Source organism: Pipistrellus hanaki (assembly GCF_964339955.1).
Source record: "Pipistrellus hanaki genome assembly, chromosome: 5".
NCBI classification, from domain to species: Eukaryota; Metazoa; Chordata; class Mammalia; order Chiroptera; family Vespertilionidae; genus Pipistrellus; species Pipistrellus hanaki.
Window position 1 is genome coordinate 81,515,698 of NC_140507.1, and position 20,286 is coordinate 81,535,983.

Genomic DNA, 20,286 nt, shown 5'->3' on the forward strand with positions numbered 1-20,286 from the left:
CAGGACCAGCCTGGGCACATCTAGAGGTGGAGCTCAGCCTGGCATGGGGACTGGAATGGATGTGGATGGGATCAAACACCGCTGTGCCTCCTAACAAGCCATGACAGGCTCAGACTGTACCAGTCCCACAATTCCAAACATAAGTAACACAAAAACGACTCACCCCTTGGCTTCCTTGAAATCGAATTGATGGTCTCAGTGAAACAGAATCCTGAAAAACAAAACAAAAGATACCTATAAATCCAGAGCCTCACATCCGGTTATCTAAGGAGCACGGTAAGACAGTGTGCTCTGCCAAAACTGGTTTGGCTCAGTGAATAGAGCGTCGGCCTGTGGACTGAAGGGTCCCAGGTTCGATTCCAGTCAAGGGCATGTACCTTGGTTGCGGGCACATCCCCATTGGGGGGTGTGCAAGAGACAGCTGATCGATGTTTCTCTCTCATCGATGTTTCTAACTCTCTATCCCTCTCCCTTCCTCTCTGTAAAAAAATCAATAAAATAGCCGAAACCAGGTTGGCTCAGTGGTAGAGTGTCGGTCTGCGGACTGAAAGGTCCCAGGTTCGATTCCGGTCAAGGGCATGTACCTTGGTTGCGGGCACATCCCTGGTAGGGGGTGTGCAACAGGCAGCTGGTCGATGTTTCTCTCTCATCGATGTTTCTAGCTCTCTATCCCCCTCTCTTCCTCTCTGTAAAAAAATCAATAAAATATATTTTTAAAAATCAATAAAATATATTTTTTAAAATAATAAATAAATAAAAAGACAGTGTGCTCAGAAAGGTGAGAGTGAACACATCTGAAAACTACAGGGAAGTTCTCTGAAGTAGGGTTTTGAAGGATCAATACGAGTTCCCTGACTGGCATGGGGACTGGGGCTGAGAGTAATTGAGTGGCCAAAAGTGAAGACACAAGCAGCCCCTCGCTGGACTCCCAAACCCATCATCAGCCCAGGCCACCCTGCCTCCCAAACACACCTCCAAATGGAAATCAGTGGGCGAGCATCACTGGCCAGGAGGCAGGCTGATAAGGTGACTCTGGCCCCCACCATGGGCAGAATGAAGCCCAAACCTGCCTCGCTCCCAGGTCACAGTTTCAGAGCAGTTTGTTACTGTGCTAGGGGTGGCAGTACTTCCAAATGTCATAAAACGATAAATAGTAAAAACTGAAAATGAATACTTTAAGCTTCAAGTATTCAGACATCAGCCTTGTGGTGGGATTTTAGAAAGAATGTGAATACAGGTAAGAGGGCTGCACCTCCTCTTCTAACCTGGGCCCAGAGTACCCACCTTCTGAGTAGCAGACACCGCAGGAGTAGTGTGGCCCTGGCTTGTCACCATGATCCCCTCCCTCGTCCCCCAAACCCATAGGACCTGCCTCTTCCACACAGCAGTGGGCACTGGGCTCTTCAAACCTCCACTGAGCCCACCGAGTAAGCGATGCTTCCTCACGCCCAGTACCTCCCCGAGCGCTGCCTGTAGCTCCCACCCAGAATGTCAGCCATGGCACGGCCCGGGGAGGTGAAGGAGCTCTGAGTAGTGGAGTGGCTCCACCTCCTGGGGAGAAACAACCAACAGGCAAGGCTGCGATTTATTAAGTGGCTGACCTGTCGGAACCCATGGGCTGATGGCTATGGGCATGTGAGGGAGACAGCTCAGCTCGCTCGGACATGAGGGCCACACATGCAACCCCTTGTTTATCAGGAGCCTCCTTTGTTGCTGAGAATCTTAAAGGACTCTGCTGTCTGAAGCAGACCTGAGGGGTCACTCCATGCACCAGCACTTACCTCTATGGGATCTGATGCCCCAGAAACCACCCCAAACTTCTAAACACATCGCCCCATGCTGCTAGGCTGTCAGAACGGGACATCCAGAGACCAGTGCTAGTGAGACAAGGGTCAGGCTCCTTTCAAAGTAGACTCAGGACCCGACCCACGACCATGACCTGACCCCTGCCTAGGCTGCCAGTCAGAGAATGAGAAGCACAGCACCCGTAGGGGTCTTGTCCTGGCAGGGCCCTTGGAGATACAACATCTAAGTGGCCTGTGCCTGGAATAAGGTTAAAGAGATGAAAAGAAGACATGGAAAGATGGCCAACTGAGGTGGGGGGAAGGCGCTCAGTGCTGTTACCCATCCATGAAATGCAAACTGTACACCTATCAGAATGGCTAGAACAGGAAAGACAAATGATACCCTAGAACCCTCAGTGCAAGGCTGGTGGAAACATACACTGTGTGGCTGCTGTGGAGAACAGTCTGACACTTACTTAAAATGTTAAACACAGAGTTACTCCATGACCCAGCAATTCAACTCCTAGGAATTAGCCAAGAGAAATTAAAGATATGTCCATATGAGAACTTAAGCAAAAACTAAAGGTCTGGTGCATGAAATTTGTGCACTGGGGTGGGGGGGTGTCTCACAGCCTGGATTGCAAGAAGGCGCAGGCCAGGCCAGGCTAAGGGACCCCACCAATGCATGATTGGAGCTGGGGAGGGAAGCAGGAGGTTGGCCAACTAGGGAGGAACCACAGGAGGGCTCCAGGACATGTCCAGCCCATCTCACTCAGTCCCAATCGGCCGGACCCCAGCAGCAAGCTAACCTACAGGTCAGAGCATCAGCCCCCTGGTGGTCAGTGCACATCATAGGGACTGATTGACTGGTTGACTGTCTACCCCCTGGTGGTCAGTGCACATCATAGCAAACAGTTGAGTGGCCTTAGCATATCATTAGCATATTACACTTTGATTGGTTGAGTGGCTGACCGGATGACCAGACACTTAGCATACTAGGCTTTTATTAATAGGATGTGCACAGCAGAATTATTCTTAGTATCTGTAAAGTGGGAACAACCTACATGTCCACCACATGGCAGACAGAAAAACAAAAGAATACTGTCCCAAAATAAAAAGAAATAAACTCCTGATGGACACAATATGGATGAACCTAAGTGAGAGGCAGCAACATATGATACCATGCATTTTATCAGTCAATTTATATATGTTTCCAGAAAAGGCAAAGCTAAAGAGACAGAAAGCAAATCAGTATGTGCCAGATCAGCAGGTCAGAACCCATAGAGGACCTTTCCTGAAGACTCCGGGGCTTTGAGCAACAGCAGGGAGAGATGTCAGCCATGTTTAACACAGGAGTGTTAGAAGGGACAGTAGACATGAGAACACCGCAGCACAGGTAATGCAAAGTAGCCTGCCTGTCATTACTATAAGCTCTCTGCCGGCACCTGATCATCAAAACCAGGAAGGAAGATTGTCTCTGGCAAAAGGAACAGCAAGTGCAAAGCCGGAGCAGAACTTTGGGACATTACAGTGGTAGAGGGCACATGGGTCTTGGCTCCTTCGCCCTCAGATCTCTCAGCCCAGATTTCCGTGCAGGGATTAGCAGGGGCTAACTGAAGCACGTGTGTGCCATACACAAACAGCAAAGTCTTTGAGCTCCAGAGGCCATGGTTACTGAGGCCGGATTTAGGGTAAGGAAGAAGAGGAACAAGGCAGGATGTATCTCCTGCGAAGGAACTGCACCAGGACAGCCCTAGCACTCACACATGCTGGTCCACCCTCCTCTGACCACACACTCCCTGTGGGCCACCCAGTGAAGCATCTAACTGGCCTCATAGCTGTCAAGCAGCCTCTCTGAAAGACTTTTCTTTTAAAGTCACTCATTCCCCAAGGACATTGAGAAGGATACATTTGACATTGGAGAAGTCAGGCAAGAGCCCTAAAAGCCCCACTTTCTCTCTATTGCCGGGAGGGCTGGCCTCAAGAGCATGTCCCCAGCAGCCTGGCTGTCATTACAGAGCCAGGCTCCAGGCCACGTGGGCTTGTCTGGAGTCTCTTTCCTCCAGCAGGACCAAGTTCCTCCCAACAACAGAGGATTTCACTCCCGCTCTCACACATGCACTTGGGTGACTCCCCACAGGCTTCCTGTCTAGCCATTAACAATAACAGGTATATCTGTAAAGGGCTGAGGGTAGAAAACTGCCAACCATTCTATATCCAGTGAAAAGAGAAAGTGAAATAGAGACTTGTCCAGAGAGACAAAAGCCAAGAGTATGTTTACAGTAAGTCTGCACTACAAGGAAGTTCTTCAGGAGGAGGGAGTGACATCAAATGATTACGAGGATCTCACGGACAATGAAGAGCACTGGGCATGGTGAAACCCTCTATGAATATGAAAGAGTAAGTTACATTTCTGTAAAAGATCATTGACAGTCTGAGGCACAGATAAGAATAACAAAGTGCAACTAAATGTGAGAAGGCATGGTGCAAACGGAAGGCAGTGGTGGTGTCAGGGGCACAAGGATTACCCCAAATTTGTGTGCCCCCAGAAGGTGGGTGTGGCACCAACAGTGTCTTCTGAACGAGCAGCCAGAGCCCAATCAGAGGTTCCTTCATGGCAGGACCAGCATCACTCCATCACAGAGGTCAGGGGCTTTCCATGGCAACATGGCCATCATGACCAGGCTGGCTGCTCCCTGCAGGGGCCAACAGCTCATGGGGTTGAGGGGTGAGGGGGAGTGTTGCCCTGTTACCTTATCTACACAACAGGACAGAAGGCAGCATCCTAGGACCAACAGGATCTGATGCCCTGGCCTGGACATTGCCCGCACTCATTTCCCTGTTGCCTCAGTGGCTTCTGGGTCGGCCCTCAGACCAAAATGTCAAGGCCCCAGTAATGTAACTGCCCTGGATACCCCTGTGCACTGCACTGCCGCCTCCACACCTGTCACACTCGGAGCCTGAATAGGCTGCACTTCAGGCATCACAGCAATGCCCCAAGTCTCCTCAGACCCTCGGGGGAGGGGGAGAGTTATGTCATTCCCAATGCAGGCTCAAAGGTTACACATACTCACCTTTGAGCCATCCAAGGCAGTGTCTTCTGAGCAGCAGGCAAGTCCAGGAAGCCTAGCCCCCACACACGGCACCTGTCAGGTCCCCGCATGGCAGTGTCCCATCTCCCACTGGCCTTAAATGGGGATGAAGTTGGGAGTTGCTCAGGACAAGCACCACTGCCGGCGCAGCACATCAAGCGGGGAGGCCTAGTGGAGCAGGCAGTAAGGAGGTCTCAGTGCAATGAGGCAGGGACATTTGTGCCCTGCAATCATTTAGCCCCCTGGCCGCCCCCTGTATGGGGTGGGGGGATCATCATCTGAATGAAGAAGCCATGTAGGAAACACAGCCATGCGTGTGGGAGAAAATGGGGAGCGTTCAGGATAGGTGATGGCTAGGGAGCTGGGTGCCCCCATGGGAGGAGGCACAAATGTCTGCCTAAGAACCCTCTCTCATAAGATGGGCCAAGGATGAGGAGGAACTCAAGATGGTCAAAATCCCCTTATCTCTACCCATGGAGAAGAGCCTTGGAGAGTGAGGCAACAGGAAGTGACTTATGAAATCCACATCCAGGTCCAGCTATAGGTTCACAGGAAGCCAGAGGCTAAAGGCACAGAGTTACATTCATGATGGTGGGTGATTCTGCCCCAAAGGACACTTTTGATTGTCTTGACTTGATTAGGAAGGAAGATACGTCTGGCACCTAGTGGGTGGAGGAAAAACACTGCCCAGCACCCAGGGTGCACAGGATGGCCCCCAAGTAAAGAATGAGCCTGCCCCGGAGTCAGCAGGCTCCATCAATGCCATGAGGAAAGCAAGGGGAGAATGATCATCAAAGCAGAACATGGAAAATCCCTTAGGTCCAACCTGCTGGTTTCTTCAGTAGGTGGACGGCACAGGGGAAGAATGATGGAGTGCTACAGGGTACCACACACTTGGTGCACATCACGAGTGGCTCTACATGGCCCTGGCTTGACTCAGACACAGTTGAAGACCCCATGGAGACAGCTGGCAGGGCGCCAGGGGCTGAGCCTCAGCTCTCATGGAGCTGCACTGAGGATGTATCTCCAAAAGCCAGTCCATATCTGTTGATATTCAATGTTGTCATTAAAGGACATGGGTGAAAGGAATAGATATGTGGGATTGTTTTTAAAAATGTTCTTCTGTCCTGGCTGGTGTGGCTGATTGAGCATTATCCTGTGCACCGAAAAGTCGACAGTTCAATTCCCAGTCAGGGCACATGCCCAGGCTGCAGGCTCAAGAGGCAGCCAACCAATGTTTGCAAGAGGCAGCCAACCAATCTGACAAGAGTGCGTGCAAGAGGCAGCCAACCAGTGTTTCTCTTTCACATCGATGTTTCTCTCTCCCCTCTCAAAAAATCGATCAAAACATATATATTTTTTAAATGCTCGGTGAGATGCTCACAGAGGGTAAGGCTGCGAATGTCATTAGTCTCTGTTCTCTCTGCCTATGACCATGCCCATGGGAAAGGTTTAAAATAACAGTGCACACAGAAAAGACCCTGGGGTGCACAAAACAGATCTAGCAAGGACTGGCCCAATCTGGAAGCAGCCCTGGGACACCCAGCACAGGCTGTGCATGGGAAGCAGCACCCACGCCCTGAAATGCCCAGCAGACAGTGTCAGTACCGCCCAGGCAGTGCCTTCCCTGCTGTACACCTGGCCTGACCCACCCCGCCACCCTCGTAACCCCCAGGTGTCCATGGAAAGTAACAGAAGGAAAGGCATCTGTTCCTCTTTAAAGAGAGCCTGTGTGGTTCTGCGGGCTGGGCTAATCTTCCTGAGTGGAGCGTGGCCAGGAAAGGGGGAGGTGAAGTCTGGAGAAAAGGCCTGGCTGCGGACCTCCTGGCAACTGTCGCCTCCTTTCCAGTAAAGCGCAGAGGATTAGGAAATGCCTTTCAGGAACCCTCCCTAACACTTCCTGGCAGGTTCTGCGTGGGACACTGAGGACATGGAGAGTCAGATGGTGTCTGCGACCATGAGGGGCCGTTTCCATGAAGCACAGACACAGAAGGAGGTGTGGGAAATGCACCCAGTAGGTCAGTCTGCTGGATGTGGCTGGCTCAGGGCTGAGCTGGGAAGCCTGAACAGGGGCCCAAGGCAGTCCCTCCCCTTGGTGGCACATTCATCATTATGGACAGACAGATACATACAAGCAAGAAAAAGGACTCCAAGCAGCTACAAGCCAGGCGTCACTCAGGACCGACCCACGGGCCAGCACAGCACATGAAGGTGCATAGGAAACTGAGGGAAAAGTTTTTAAGAAACTTTAAGAGTTAGAAAAACAAGTGTAAATCATCTGAAACTGTGGTCCTGCCACCCTCCCAAAATTTGTTTTCTTCTTGTGTTAGCAAGTAAACACAGTCAGCATGCTGTCCTGGGCCACACTGCTTTCTGCTGGAATTCAGCATGCCCACTGGTACTCCATCCCCTCCCCACCCCCACCTCCACTGTTTTCGGTCCCCATGGCCACACCTTCTCCAGAAGGTCATGTAAATGGAATCATACTACATTTCTTTTCTGCTGCTATTGTAACAAACTACCACAAACTTGGTGGTTTAAAACAACAAATTTAGTCTCTTACAGCCAGAAGGCCAGAAATCTGAAATCAGCCTGTGGGCCAAAATCCTACACGGCTGCGCTCCTTTCAGAGGCTCAGGGGAGAATCTTCCAAGTTTTGGGACCCCAGGTATCCTTGGCTGAGGCAGAATCACCCCAATCTCTGCCTCTGTGGTCACATCATCATCTCTTCTTGTCTGTGTCAACTCTCTCTGCCTCTGTCTGATAAGGTCACTTGAGATTACATTTAGCCTCCCAATATAAAGATCCTTAAGTTAATCACATCTGCAAAATCCTTTTTCCATGTGAGGTCACATTCATAGGCTCCAAGGGTTAAGACCTGGACATTTACCGGGGGGCCCTTATCCAAGTGACCACACACACACACACACTTCACATGATGCCTTTGAGATGAGTCCATGTTGCTATCACTGAAGTCCATTCCTATTACTGTTTGAGTACTAGCCACTGTATATACCAGCGTGCTCCTCTATTTGCTGTCTGAGGACACTGGGTCATTTCCCGTTTGGGGGACTAATGAGTAAAGCTGCCATAAACATTCATGTACATGTTTCTATATGGACATGAGTCTTCGTTTCACTTGGTGAGCACCCAGGATTGTGACTGCTAGGCCCTGTGGTAAGTGTACGTGTGATTCATGAGAAAGTGCCGAACTGTCTTCCAGGGTGGCTGCGTCATTTGCATTCCCACCAGCAATGAAGGAGAGCTCCCGCTGCTCCCCATCCATGTCAGTATTGAGTGTTTTCAGGCTTTTTATTTGAGCCATTCTGATAGATATGAAGTAATATCTCCTTGTAGTTTGTTTTTTTAATTCTCACCTGAGGATATTTTTTTTTCCATTGATTTTTAGAAAAGTGGAAGGGAGGGAGGAAGGGGAAGAGGAGAGAGAAACATATATTCCCCCAAGAATTGATACCAACAACAATTAAGACTTAACTACAACAAAGCTGTACACATAGTCCACAAAAGGGGACACCAAGAGTGTCCACCTCAGGTAACTGGGAGACTGACCCACTGAACCATATAGGACACCTGAGCACACAAAGCCACCCTACCAACTCAGGGAAGCAGCGAAAATGCTAAGACAAGGAAACAGATCACAAACGAAAGAATGGAGGACAAAAAGCAACTGGATATAGAGTTCAAAACCACGCTTATAAGGTTTTTCAAGAATCTCCTAGAAAAGGCCGATAAAATAAACGAGACCTATGAGGATATGAAAAGGGACCAACTAGAAATAAAAAGGGATCAACTAGAAATAAAGAATACGTTGTCTGAAATAAAAAAACATTATACAGTCCTAAAAACAGAATGGAAGATCGCAAGAATCAAGTCAAAGATTTGGAACATAAAGAGCCAGAGGACACTCCTCAGCAGAAGCAAGAAGACAAGAGAATCCAGAAAGTTGAAGATTATGTAAGAAACCTTTGGGACAACTTCAAGCGAACCAACATCAGAATTATGGGGGTCCCAGAAGAAGAAAGAGAGCAAGATACCGAAAACAAACTGGAAGAAATAGTGACAGAAAACTTCCTCCACTTGGTGAAAGAATTAGACTTACAAGTCCAGGAAGCGTACAAAACCCCAAACAAAAGGAATCCTAAGAGGACCACACCAAGACACATCATAATTAAAATTCCAAGAGCAAAAGATAAAGAGAGAATATTAAAAGCAGCAAGAGAAAAGCAGGTAGTTACCTATAAAGGAGCACCCATTCAACTGTCAGCTGATTTCTCAACAGACCATGCAGGCCAGACAGGAATGGCAAGAAATATTCAAGGTGATGAATAGCAAGAATCTACAGCCAAAAATACTCTACCCAGCAAAGCTATCACTCAGAATCGAAGGCCAGATAAAGAACTTCACTAATAAAAAAAAAAAAGTAAAGGAGTTCATCACCACCAAACTAGATTATATGAATTGCTGAAGGGGGTTCTTTCAGAAGAGAAAGTAAATAAAGATAAAAATTATGAAAAACAGCCGAGACCGGTTTGGCTCAATGGATAGAGCGTCGGCTTGGGGACTGAAGGGTCCCGGGTTCGATTCCGGTCAAGGGCATGTACCTTGGTTGCGGGCATATCCCCAGTAGGGGGTGTGCAAGAGGCAGCTGATGGATGACTCTCTCTCATCGATGTTTCTAACTCTCTATCTCTCTCCTTTCCTCTCTGTACAAAATCAATAAAATATATTTTTAAAAAAAATTATGAAAAACAAATATGTAACTATCAACAGGTGAATCTAAAAACCAAGGGAATTAAAAAATCTGATGAACTGGTGAATATAATAGAATCAGAGATATGGAAGGGGAGTGAACTGACGATTCTCAGGGAAAAGGGGAGTGGGGGGGTGCGGGAAGAGACTGAACATAAACTGTGCACCTATGGATGAGGACAATGGGGGGTGGGAACCTGGTGGAGGGGAGCAATGGAGGAGGAAAAAAAATGAGGAACATTTGTAATAATATGAACAATAAAGATTTATTAATCAGCTTAACAATAACCCACAACCTTCGGACTAACTTGAAATCAATAAAACTATATTAAAAATGAATAACTAAAAAAAAAGAGTAGTTACCTGGGTTGCAGGTTCCATCCCTGGCCCTGGTCAGGGCGCATGGGGGAGGCAAATCTCTCTCTCACATCAATGTTTCTCCCCCCCCCCACCTTCCTCCACTCTCAAAAATAAATAAATAATACCTTCAGTGCAGATTAAAATACACACACACACACACACACACACACACACAGTAACTGGTCTTTGCTCAAACTGACAAAATAAGCTTCAGGTATTTGCCTAAAAGCTGACCCTCCCCTCCCTCTGCCCCTACAAGAAACCAGGAGGCAGCTGGAGCTCTGCTGAGCAAAGGAGTGAAGGTATTCTCATTTGTAAGCACATGGCAGCCACCAGCTTCACTGACAGGACACTGTGCCACTGTCTACTTCCCACATTGTCACATGGCTTAGCAATGTCCTTGCCTTGCTCTCCCTCCTGTGTGCAGACTGGTACACAGCAGAACCGCCTGTCTTGTCACTCACTACCTTTAACCTGGAAACTCCTCAGCTGTTCTTTGTCAGTGTTTTAGGACACTGGTGTTTTATTTACTTATTTAAATATAGTTTTTATTGATTTCAGAGAGGGAGAGGAACACACAGTGTTCCAGCTATATGCCTCGAGGTGACAATAGTAGCCCCAGAAGCATCCGGGCAGAAGCCCGTGGAGTCTGTCTGCCCACAGCGGGCTGTTAACTCTGGCCACCTGGACAGGCTGCTCTATTCAGCCTGCCTTCTCCTCAGCAGCTGACAGCAGATGCCCGTTCCCCACGTGTGGCTCAGCCTCGCTGTCCACAGCTTCACAGGGGTGGCCATGAAATGCATTTCCTATCCCTGCTGGCCTCGGCATCCAGGGTAAGCAGGAGTCCTACCTTCTACTACACTTACAAGTCTAACATGGGCAGTGTGACGGCAAATTGTGTCAACTCAAACATGGAACCCAGTTCTTTGGTCAAATAGCAGTCTAGATGTTGGATGAAAGAGTTTCTTAGATGAGATTAACATTTAAACTGACATACTCTGAGTAAAGCAGATTACTCTCCACGAGGGTGGATTTCATTCAATCAGTAAAAGGCCTTAAGAGAAAAAGATCAAGGTACCCTGGAGAAAGAAATTCTGCCCCAGCGCAGCCTTTGGACTATAGGTACATCAGCCCATCTCCAGCCTGCCAGTCTGCCCTACAGATTTCTGACTTCTCAACACCCATACTTGCATGAGTCAATTCCTTAAAATAAGTCTCCCCTCCTCAAATTGTTTCTCTGGAGAAGCCTAATTCAGACAAGACTCAGAAACTACCTTTTGCAATGGTCTCAAATGCATTGCAGTTCTTGATTATAGTGCCAGGGCTCTTGGCACTGGCTCCTGACCCATCCTGCCCTTCCCCGAACCTTCTGAAATTCTGGTACCACGAGAGGCTCCAGGTTCCGCTTGGCCTGCTCCAGCCACAGTCACAGCGTCACCTGCCTCTCAGAGGAACCTTGTTTCCAGACTGAGACTCAGAAGTGTCCTCATATGTCACAGCAGCTTACAGAGGCCCCTGCTCAGGACAGTTCCTCAGGGCCCCCACATTGGAGGAAGTCCACAGGATATGCCTCAGACTTGAGCTGTCTTTGAATTTGGGTAGAAGAAAACAATCTATTTCCACCAACTGAAACTTAGCATTTCCTTAGTTACAAATACAGGCAACAAACTACAGCAGTGCGATGGCATCAACTCTAGTATGCTTCAGCACATAAAACGCTAGTTGAGCAGATGTCTTCATAAACCATTTTTGCTCAACACTATTTCAAAATTACAGAAACTAGATTTGCTGTTAAATCTCATCATTTCATACATTAATATGGTAATTTAAAATTTATTTCAGAGAGGAAGGGAGAGGAAGAGAGATAGAAACATCAACGATGAGAGAGAATCACTAATCAGCTGCCGCCTGCACACTCCCCTACTGGGAACAGAGGCTGCAACCTGGGCATGTGCCCTGACCAGGGATCAAATCAGCGACCTCTTGGTGCATGGGATAATGACCAACCACTGAACCACACATTTCATTTCATTTTAATATTTCACTCACTCTCTGTGTAGTGCATTACCTTGGTTTATATATATATATATATATATATATATATATATATATATATATATATATATATATATATATATATAATGCAAATTATCCCCTCAGGAGTTCGACCAGGAGTTTGATTATTCGCTATTACATGTGCTGACCACCAGGGGGAGGCGCAGAACGAAAGAAGGCCCTGGACGGCAGATGGCAGCCAGGAAGGCCCCAATCAGCCCTGATCACTAGCCAAGCCTAGGGACCCTACCAGTGCACAAATTTCATGCATTGGACCTCTAGTTATATATATTTTAGGTATCAAAGAGGAGATCTATATCCAGAAAGGGCCATGGTCCCTGTCTAGAACTCACTGACTTACTGGGAGCTACCTCAAATGGAGTTTGGCTATGAGTGGCCAGACTGGAAAAGTGCTTATAAGTTGCTTGAGTTAAAAAAAAAAAAAAATAGCCGAAACCGGTTTAGCTCTGTGGTAGAGTCCCGGGTTCGATTCCGGTCAAGGGCATGTACCTTGGTTGCGGGCACATCCCCAGAAGGGGGTGTGCAGGAGGCAGCTGATCGATTCGATGTTTCTAACTCTATCTCTTTCCCTTCCTCTCTATAAGAAATCAATTAAAACATATATATATTTATTTCATTATTTTTTATTTTTTTAAGCCACATGAAGTGCTAGCTCAGTTATGGAACGTCAGCACCCAACCCCCAAGTATTGCTCGGACTGCTGTGCCCAATGCTTCCTAGTGCCCACAGGGGTCGGGTAAGGGATCTCACGCAGCCAAATTGTGGAGTACTTGGTTCCAGTTTTTTAAAATGCCATTATTGCCCTAACCTGTTTGGTTCAGCGGATAGAGCATCGGCCTGTGGACTGAGGGGTCTCAGGTTCGATTTTGAACGGGGGCATGTGCCTTGGTTGCAGGCACATCCCCCACTGGGGATGTGCAGGAGGCAGCTGATCGATGTTTCTCTCTTTGGATGTTTCTAACTCTATCTCTATGGATGTCTCTACCTCTCCCTTCCTCTCAGTAAAAAAATCAATAAAATATATTTATTTAAAAAAAAATACCATTATTATGGTGGATGTGGGCACAGAACACATCACATGACTGAGAGAACATCTGGACATGAATGCCCCCTCCCCAGTATTGTCTAGGACCCCCACCTGGATCCCACCTGGCCTCTTGAGCCTCCCCTTCCCACTCTGGACACCCTTCCCCAGCATCAGGTGGCCTCCCCACCCCCTGCCCATTCCAGGCACACACTGTGCTCCCTGCAACAGCTGTCCCTCCTGTCCCATCTCCCAGTACCCTGACAGGGAACACCTCCATCAGACAGGCCGAGATGATAGCAAGAGAGGCTAGAACAAGCACATGGGCCAGCCCCCATGGCCCTCCTGAGAGTCCATCTCCCCAGAATGAAAAGAGGCTCTGACACCTTAGAGCACAGGGTGACCACACGGTGACCTGGCCACGCTGCTCCTCACCAAATGGAGTCTGTAAAGCCCAGAGGGTTGAACTGAGGCTGCCTTAGTCCTCTCCTCCACGTGGAGACCAGAACTTGAGAGTAACGAAGAAAGAAGGGGGTGCTTTTGCTAGTTAGGACAAACAATTTCTACAAGTCTTGGGATTTATCTGAGAAATCAGGAAGGAAAGCGGCAGCTCAGAGACCAGGGTGATAAGCAGGAGCTGCTGTTACCAGAGTGGCCGCCAGACTGTGCTGGGAAGCTCTGTCTGGCACCTTCTAGAAAAGACCTCTCTGCACTAGAGTCTGTGGAGCTCACTCTGGATTTTGGCAGCATAATGATACCTCTGTCTCTCCCAGGCCAAGGCTGCTGGCCAGAGCAGAGAGGGCCTGGCTTCCCAAATGCAGCGTGGCACTTCAGCTTGGCCAGAAAACAAAGACCATTAAATGGGGGTACAGTAGCCACTCAGGAGGTTGGAATAATAAGAATATAGCATATTTTTCTTTTTCTTTTTAAAAAATATTTTTATGGATTTTAGAGAGAAAGGGAGAGGTAAAGACAGAAACATCAAAGATGAGAGAGAATCATTGATTGCCACCTTCTACATGCCCCCTATTGGGAATCAAGCCGGCAACCCAGGCATGTGCCCTTGACCGGAATCAAACCTGGAAACCTTCAGTCCGCAGGCCAATGCTCTATCCACTGAGCCAAACCAGCTACAGCTAAGGCATATTTTTCTATGTCTAACCTATCCAGTTTGACCCAATGGTTAAAGTAGGATGGCCACAGTTGGTGGACCCATGGCCCCACAGACAGAGGAAGAGACCCACTGGCTACCTGGTCCCTGAGAAATGCCTCTTTTTACCCTGCAGCCCTGGGAAAGGTCTGCTGGGTCCCTGCCCATTCTCACAGCTCTTTGCTCTGGTCCCAGCACACAGGTGCCCACCAGGGGGGTTGTCCCAAGACCCAACACATCCTGAGAGGTAACCTGAGACAGTGAGGCCACATCCAGTCTTCCTGGGCTTGAGAATAAAAACAAAACAAAACAAAACAAAAAAACTAGGTCAGATGTGAGAAACAACTTTAAAAAAATGTTTTTATTGGTTTCAGAAACAGGAAGGGAGCAAGAAAAAGAGATAGAAACATCGATGATGAAAGAGAGACATTGACTGAATGCCTCCTGCACGGTCCCCACTGGAGCCCACAACAAGGGCATGTGCTCTGACCAGGAATCGAACTATGACCTCCTGATTCATAGGTCGACACTCAAACACTGAGCCACACAGGCCAGGCATGAGAAACAACTTTTTAAAACATTACTCAAAAGGTACAGTCTGTGTAGGGTAGACAGGAAGGAAGCCCCAGTGTCAGGAGGAGGCCTCTCATGGTAGCCTTACCCCCAAGTCTTCCCAGTGAGCACACATCACTTCAGAAACACGAAATATCCAGGCGGCAAGATCAAGTCTCCTTCCTACTCATCAACCCAGATCATCAAAACCATTTTACTTCAGGCCTGAAATATTGTTTCAGGAGCAGCTTCTGATCTGAGCCATCACAGAAGTGGGACCTGGCCGGTCTCCAGGCCAGCTGCTCAGTCAGAAGACCAGAGTTAAATGCAGGAATGGAAAGCAGACTGCCTTATCATTCGAGGTATCTCTCTTCCTCTACTCTTTCTAAAATCAGTGGGAAAAATAACTTCAGGTGAAGATTAACAAAAAAGAAAACAGACAGCCTTGCTGACACTGGACAGTCACATGGATCGGCAGCAAGAATGTCCAATCCAAATCCTTTCTGGACTTCTGGGCCAGGAACCTAGAATCACCCAGGGTAAGAGGTTGGGTTAACTCTGGGGAACCTGTATGGTTTTCATCATGGCCTGTGGCTGCCCCGTGCAGCCGCTAAGACCTCGAGGTCCAGGGGTCCTTCCTCCACACCAGCCAAGCCACTCACCCCCAGCCCACACCTGGGAAGGGCCAGGCCTTGCCTGAAAGCTGAGGCAGCACCTGGTGTTCCCTCCTCTCTTTACTGGGCGCACCTGCCTGGCTTCCACATCAAACAGCTGGTCCCAGCAGGGATGGGAACCAGGGGTTAAAGAGCAAGAATGATGCACTGGGGCCACTGGCAGCTGATAGGAACTGAGAGCAAAACTTCTGAAGCTGCGATCGCAAGATTCACTTCTGCTTTAGAATCTGCCATTTAAAAGCTGTGTGACCCGAGTCAGACACTTAACTTCCCTGACTTTAGTCACTTGGGGCTGGTGACCTTCTCATTTACCTCTGAAACAAGTTACAAAAAGTATAAACTAGCTCTGCCACTCAGGTGGCCTCCAGCTTGGCCTCTATGTTTCAGAACACTGGAAAAATACAGCATTGCCACATCCTTCAAAAAACAAAAATTCCTGACATGTGCCAGGGGGCAAGACCACCAGGTTCAGGGAAACCACCCTTAAGTGGCAATATGGCCTGTACTAGTGACGGACACAATGCCTGGGCAGGTCGGTTTTCACATCTGTGAAATGGGAATGACTCCGACCCCGCAAGGTTATATACTCAACCCTAAAGCCTAAGGGGTATTGCGGGGGTAACCATGGCCCCGGAACATCACTGTGTCTGCTCTCCCACCAGGGTAACAAACAAAACACAGGGGACAGGGACACTGGGCACAACAGGAGGCTGCAGACTGGCTGTCCTGCTCGAAAAGTTGCAGCCATGGGCTCAAACACAAAATATATGTGAACTGACTTGGGGAGCTGTCAGTGGCCACATGGAACGCAGTACTTTCCAGTTCTCAGCACAGCACGGTTTGTTTTCACTAACGTGCCACAGGTAACTACAGCAAACCCAAGACCTTGGAAACCAGCCTGACAACACGCCCCACGAGCTTCAAAGCCACCGGCCAACTGGGTCCACAGTCAGGCTCAAGAAAATGACAAATGGCCAGCTCGGTGCCAACTCTGCATATTCAGTTCCCCAGAGCAGAGCTCATGGGGACACCAGGACAATTTCCAGAGGCCAACTCGGGCCAAAACTTCCCAGGGGGAGAGGTGATCTTGTTTGGTTAGGAGAGCAGTGGGTCAGGCCCGGGAGAAGAAACAGCCTCACCCGCTCCACCAGCAGACAGCACGCAGGATGCAGTGAGAGCGCCCAGGCTCAACCCGTGCTCAAGTGAGCCCCATTAACAGACAGACAATCCAACAGAAAAAGGGGACAATTCCACATAGATAAAAGATGGAGCACACAGAGTCACTTGGCTAAAACACACGAGAAGCCACCAGGAAAACACAAAGGAGAGTGAGACATGGTTTTTGACCAATACTACCACAAAGTTAGGGAGAAACACTTAATCCAGAGTGTGAGATAAAACTGGGAAAGGTGCAGAGATTCGGCACAGAGCAGGAACTGTCAGCCACTGTTGGGGGGAAGAGGAGAATAAGGCAGGCCTCATGGTAGCACCTCAGAGCTGGGCCCTCCCTCAGCTATGTGTGATTGGGTAGGCAAGCATTCTGGGCCAGAGGCCAGCTGCACAGCGGAGCTGGCGAGATAGACGGAGTCATGGGCAGGACCCAGGACTTCGGCAGGATGTGCACAGGGAGCGCAATCCCAGGCACTTCCTGCTGGTCTGTCTGACACACCTGGCTGGAGTCCAAAGGCTGGCTGTGCCGTGTAAAAGCAAAACAAACTCAGAAAGCACTGGCCCAGAAAAGGAAGGCCAGTCAAATTCACGACTCACAACCAGGCCCTCCCCTGAAACCTCTGTCCTTGGGGAGGGCACTGTTTGCTGAACAGGAGGAAGGGAGGCAGTGAGGACTCTGACACTGGACAGGAGACTTCCAACGAAAGGCCCTTAGCAGTTCAGAGGTCACCGGAACCTGAGCAATGGGGTCCCCCGGGATCCCATGAGGGTGGTTTGAGCCTGGGAGATGCAAGATCAGGAATTAGGAATCACATATCACAGCCAATAAGCACAGCCCAGTGGCACTATCATCTGGCTGGCCCAGACAAGGGGTTTGTAACAGGTGGAAGAGCCCCATGTTAGGCCACCAAATACCTCCGAGTTCGGTGGGACAGGACGGTCCTAAGAGTGGCCCGTCACTGAGGCTCAATCCCTCCCATTGAGGACTCACACCCTCAGAGACAGCAGGGAACCCAGTGAACAAACACAGCCACATTGGGGTGATGGCCATAAAAACATAGGACAGGCTCCGTGGCTGTGGGTGCAGAGAGGTTTCTGGGAACCGTGACCACAAGCACAGCCATCTATGCTGACGAAGCGCTTTCTGTGAGTTGTGGGTGTGACAGGAGTGAGTCAGGAGGGGACAGAGGGCACCCAGGTGAGGACAAGTACCTGAGGAGGGAGAGGGACAGGCCTGTATCAACTGTGACCCTTGCTCAGGTGGAGGCGCCAGCAAACAGTGGGCACATAGTCCCTGGCTGCCGGGAGCCAGCTCTGTGCAGATGGGCCAGGCAGTGGAGGGCTGAGGGAGGTGGGAGGCTCTCTGATGGATCTGCCTGCGTGGGCTGACTGATGTGACTCTGTTCTGTTTTTTTTTTTAATGCAATCTTATGACTCTCTGGGTAACAAACTCTGAAGGCACATCCTGAGTGAAAACAATGACATGCGGCTCACTCTTCTGCATTTCCCCTAAATTTTCTGCAAACTTCAGGATTCCTCATGAACTCCTGTATAAAACTGCTGTGTATGTGGCTTTTTTCTTACATTCATCTGTGATGGGCCGGAAGGAGAAGCAGCTACAGACCGCAAAATCCCCAGGACTGGGAACAGATTTTCAAAGCAGCTACCTTCATCCCTCCAGAACTGGCCAACCTAACAGCTCAGACTCAGCCCTCTGACCCTGCCTGGCAGGCCTGTTGCCCCGCACCACCCACAGGGTTAATCAATGGATGAATAAGAAACAACAAAAAACACAAAACCCAACTTTATTTTTTTCTTCTATCGTTTTCTTTTATGTGGTGGTGATGGTGTTGTTGTTTTCAAGGCTCAACTTTAAGCAAATGGAGCCATCAGGCTACATCACTTCAGGCATCATCGTGGCTAAGGCCCAGTGGTGTCTGTGTGTGCTGGGTCCCCACTCCCCACCTCTAGCATGTCCTGATGGCTATCATGAGAAATGCTACTTATGTGGGAACCCACCCACTCTGGGAAACCCTGCACACCACCAAGTCCCTACACCAGCTGACAGGCCCCGAGGGCCCCATAAAACCCTGTAGCCTGAGCTCTCAGAAAGCCAGGTGTCTGGGGTCTGATGCCTATACCTAGGAGAACCTTGGCCCAAGGCTCCAACAGAGGAGCAAACTCCTACCTTTCAGAGTCACCTCAGGCCTTGACTATATTCCTGGACAGCTGAGGGTGCACAAAGAAGGAAGGCACAGAGCCCACAACATAACAATGACCTTCACACAGCACAGGGGAAAACAGATCCAGAGGATGGCGCCACTGTTCAGCCAGTCCCCTAGCCTCACTACCCTCACTTTGCAGCTGCTCAGCCCACATGCAATCAACACCAGTGAGAGTTTAGAATCAGTAAGGCCTACTACCCTCAGCCCCGGCCCATCAGGAATGGGCATCTGGATCTTCAGTGTCTAGGCCCCCTGCGTGCCACATGAATGCAAGACAGTGGACAGCCTTCTCAGGTCTTCGGGCTGGCTCAGAACCTGCTCCAGCGTGGCCACCTCTTGCTCCCTCTAGTGACCTGCCCAAAGCATCTCCAAACTCACTAGCGCCCCGGAGCCACACAATAGCAGAGGGATGCCCATGCCTACAGCAAGTGGTGTGCTTACTCCTGAATGCTGAGCCCAGAAATAGCATTGGGAGCCCCGAGGAGAGGGCATGGAAATAGGTGTCACATCCACTCAGACTAGCCACTCATCAAGGCTAAACTGTGCCCAGCAGATCACACTTGGCAATTCCTGTCACCTGAAAGCATCCAGGCCTCAGTGAGTTCACAGGTGAGAGACCAAGACAGGAAGAGGAGAGGCAGCAGGATAAGCCATGTGAGACCACAGCTCCGGGGCACCCTTCAACCCAGGGAAAAAGGGGTTCAAAGCTTCATGCCTTCCTAGCACAGTATCAGCTGAACTTCTGTTGCGGGCCTGTGAGCCTGCACCCCCAGGCACTGGCAGATCGATTCATTGGCCCCGTTATCCCCCAGGCTCACCCAAAGGGACTATCAACCTCACCTGCTCAGAGACAAGGAGGAAGCTTCCCCCAAGAGATGCTAGATGTCAGGGCTAAGAGAAAGGAGGGCCTCACATCAATCCTATACTCTAGGCCAGAAGCCACTTCAAAATAGTTCTTAACGCCGCTCCACATGCTGGCACAGATCACCGGGTTAGTGGCTCTACGCACAAGCCCCTCAGCGAGGGGGACCCTGTGCATAGGTAAGAGAGCCAGCAAGGCCTGGTCCCAACCCCAGAGCAGATTGGAAACAAGCTGGGCACAGGCACCAGTGCTGGCTGTCTTCATCCCACTTGCCAGATCCACTGTGAGCAGACTGTATTTCTCTGGAACAAGAAGACATCTACAGCCGAAGCCGGTTTGGCTCAGTGGTAGAGCGTCGGTCTGCGGACTGAAAGGTCCCGGGTTCGATTCCGGTCAAGGGCATGTACCTTGGTTGCGGGCACATCCCCGGTAGGGGGTGTGCAAGAGGCAGCTGGTCGATGTTTCTCTCTCATCGACGTTTCTAGCTCTCTATCTCTCTCCCTTCCTCTCTGTAAAAAATCAATAAAATATTTTTTTTTTTTTAAAA

General features: G+C 49.4%; 1 protein-coding gene across 2 annotated transcripts in view; it reads right to left on the reverse strand.

Moving 5' to 3' along the window:
- ELL (elongation factor for RNA polymerase II) overlaps window positions 1-20,286 on the reverse strand; it is a 63,988-nt gene that overhangs the window by 26,908 nt on the left and 16,794 nt on the right. For both annotated transcript variants that reach the window (XM_084884691.1, XM_084884690.1), the window contains exon 2: window positions 164-211. In XM_084884691.1, coding sequence (XP_084740817.1) covers window positions 164-211 — 48 coding nt within the window. The remainder of the gene's footprint in view (window positions 1-163; window positions 212-20,286) is intronic.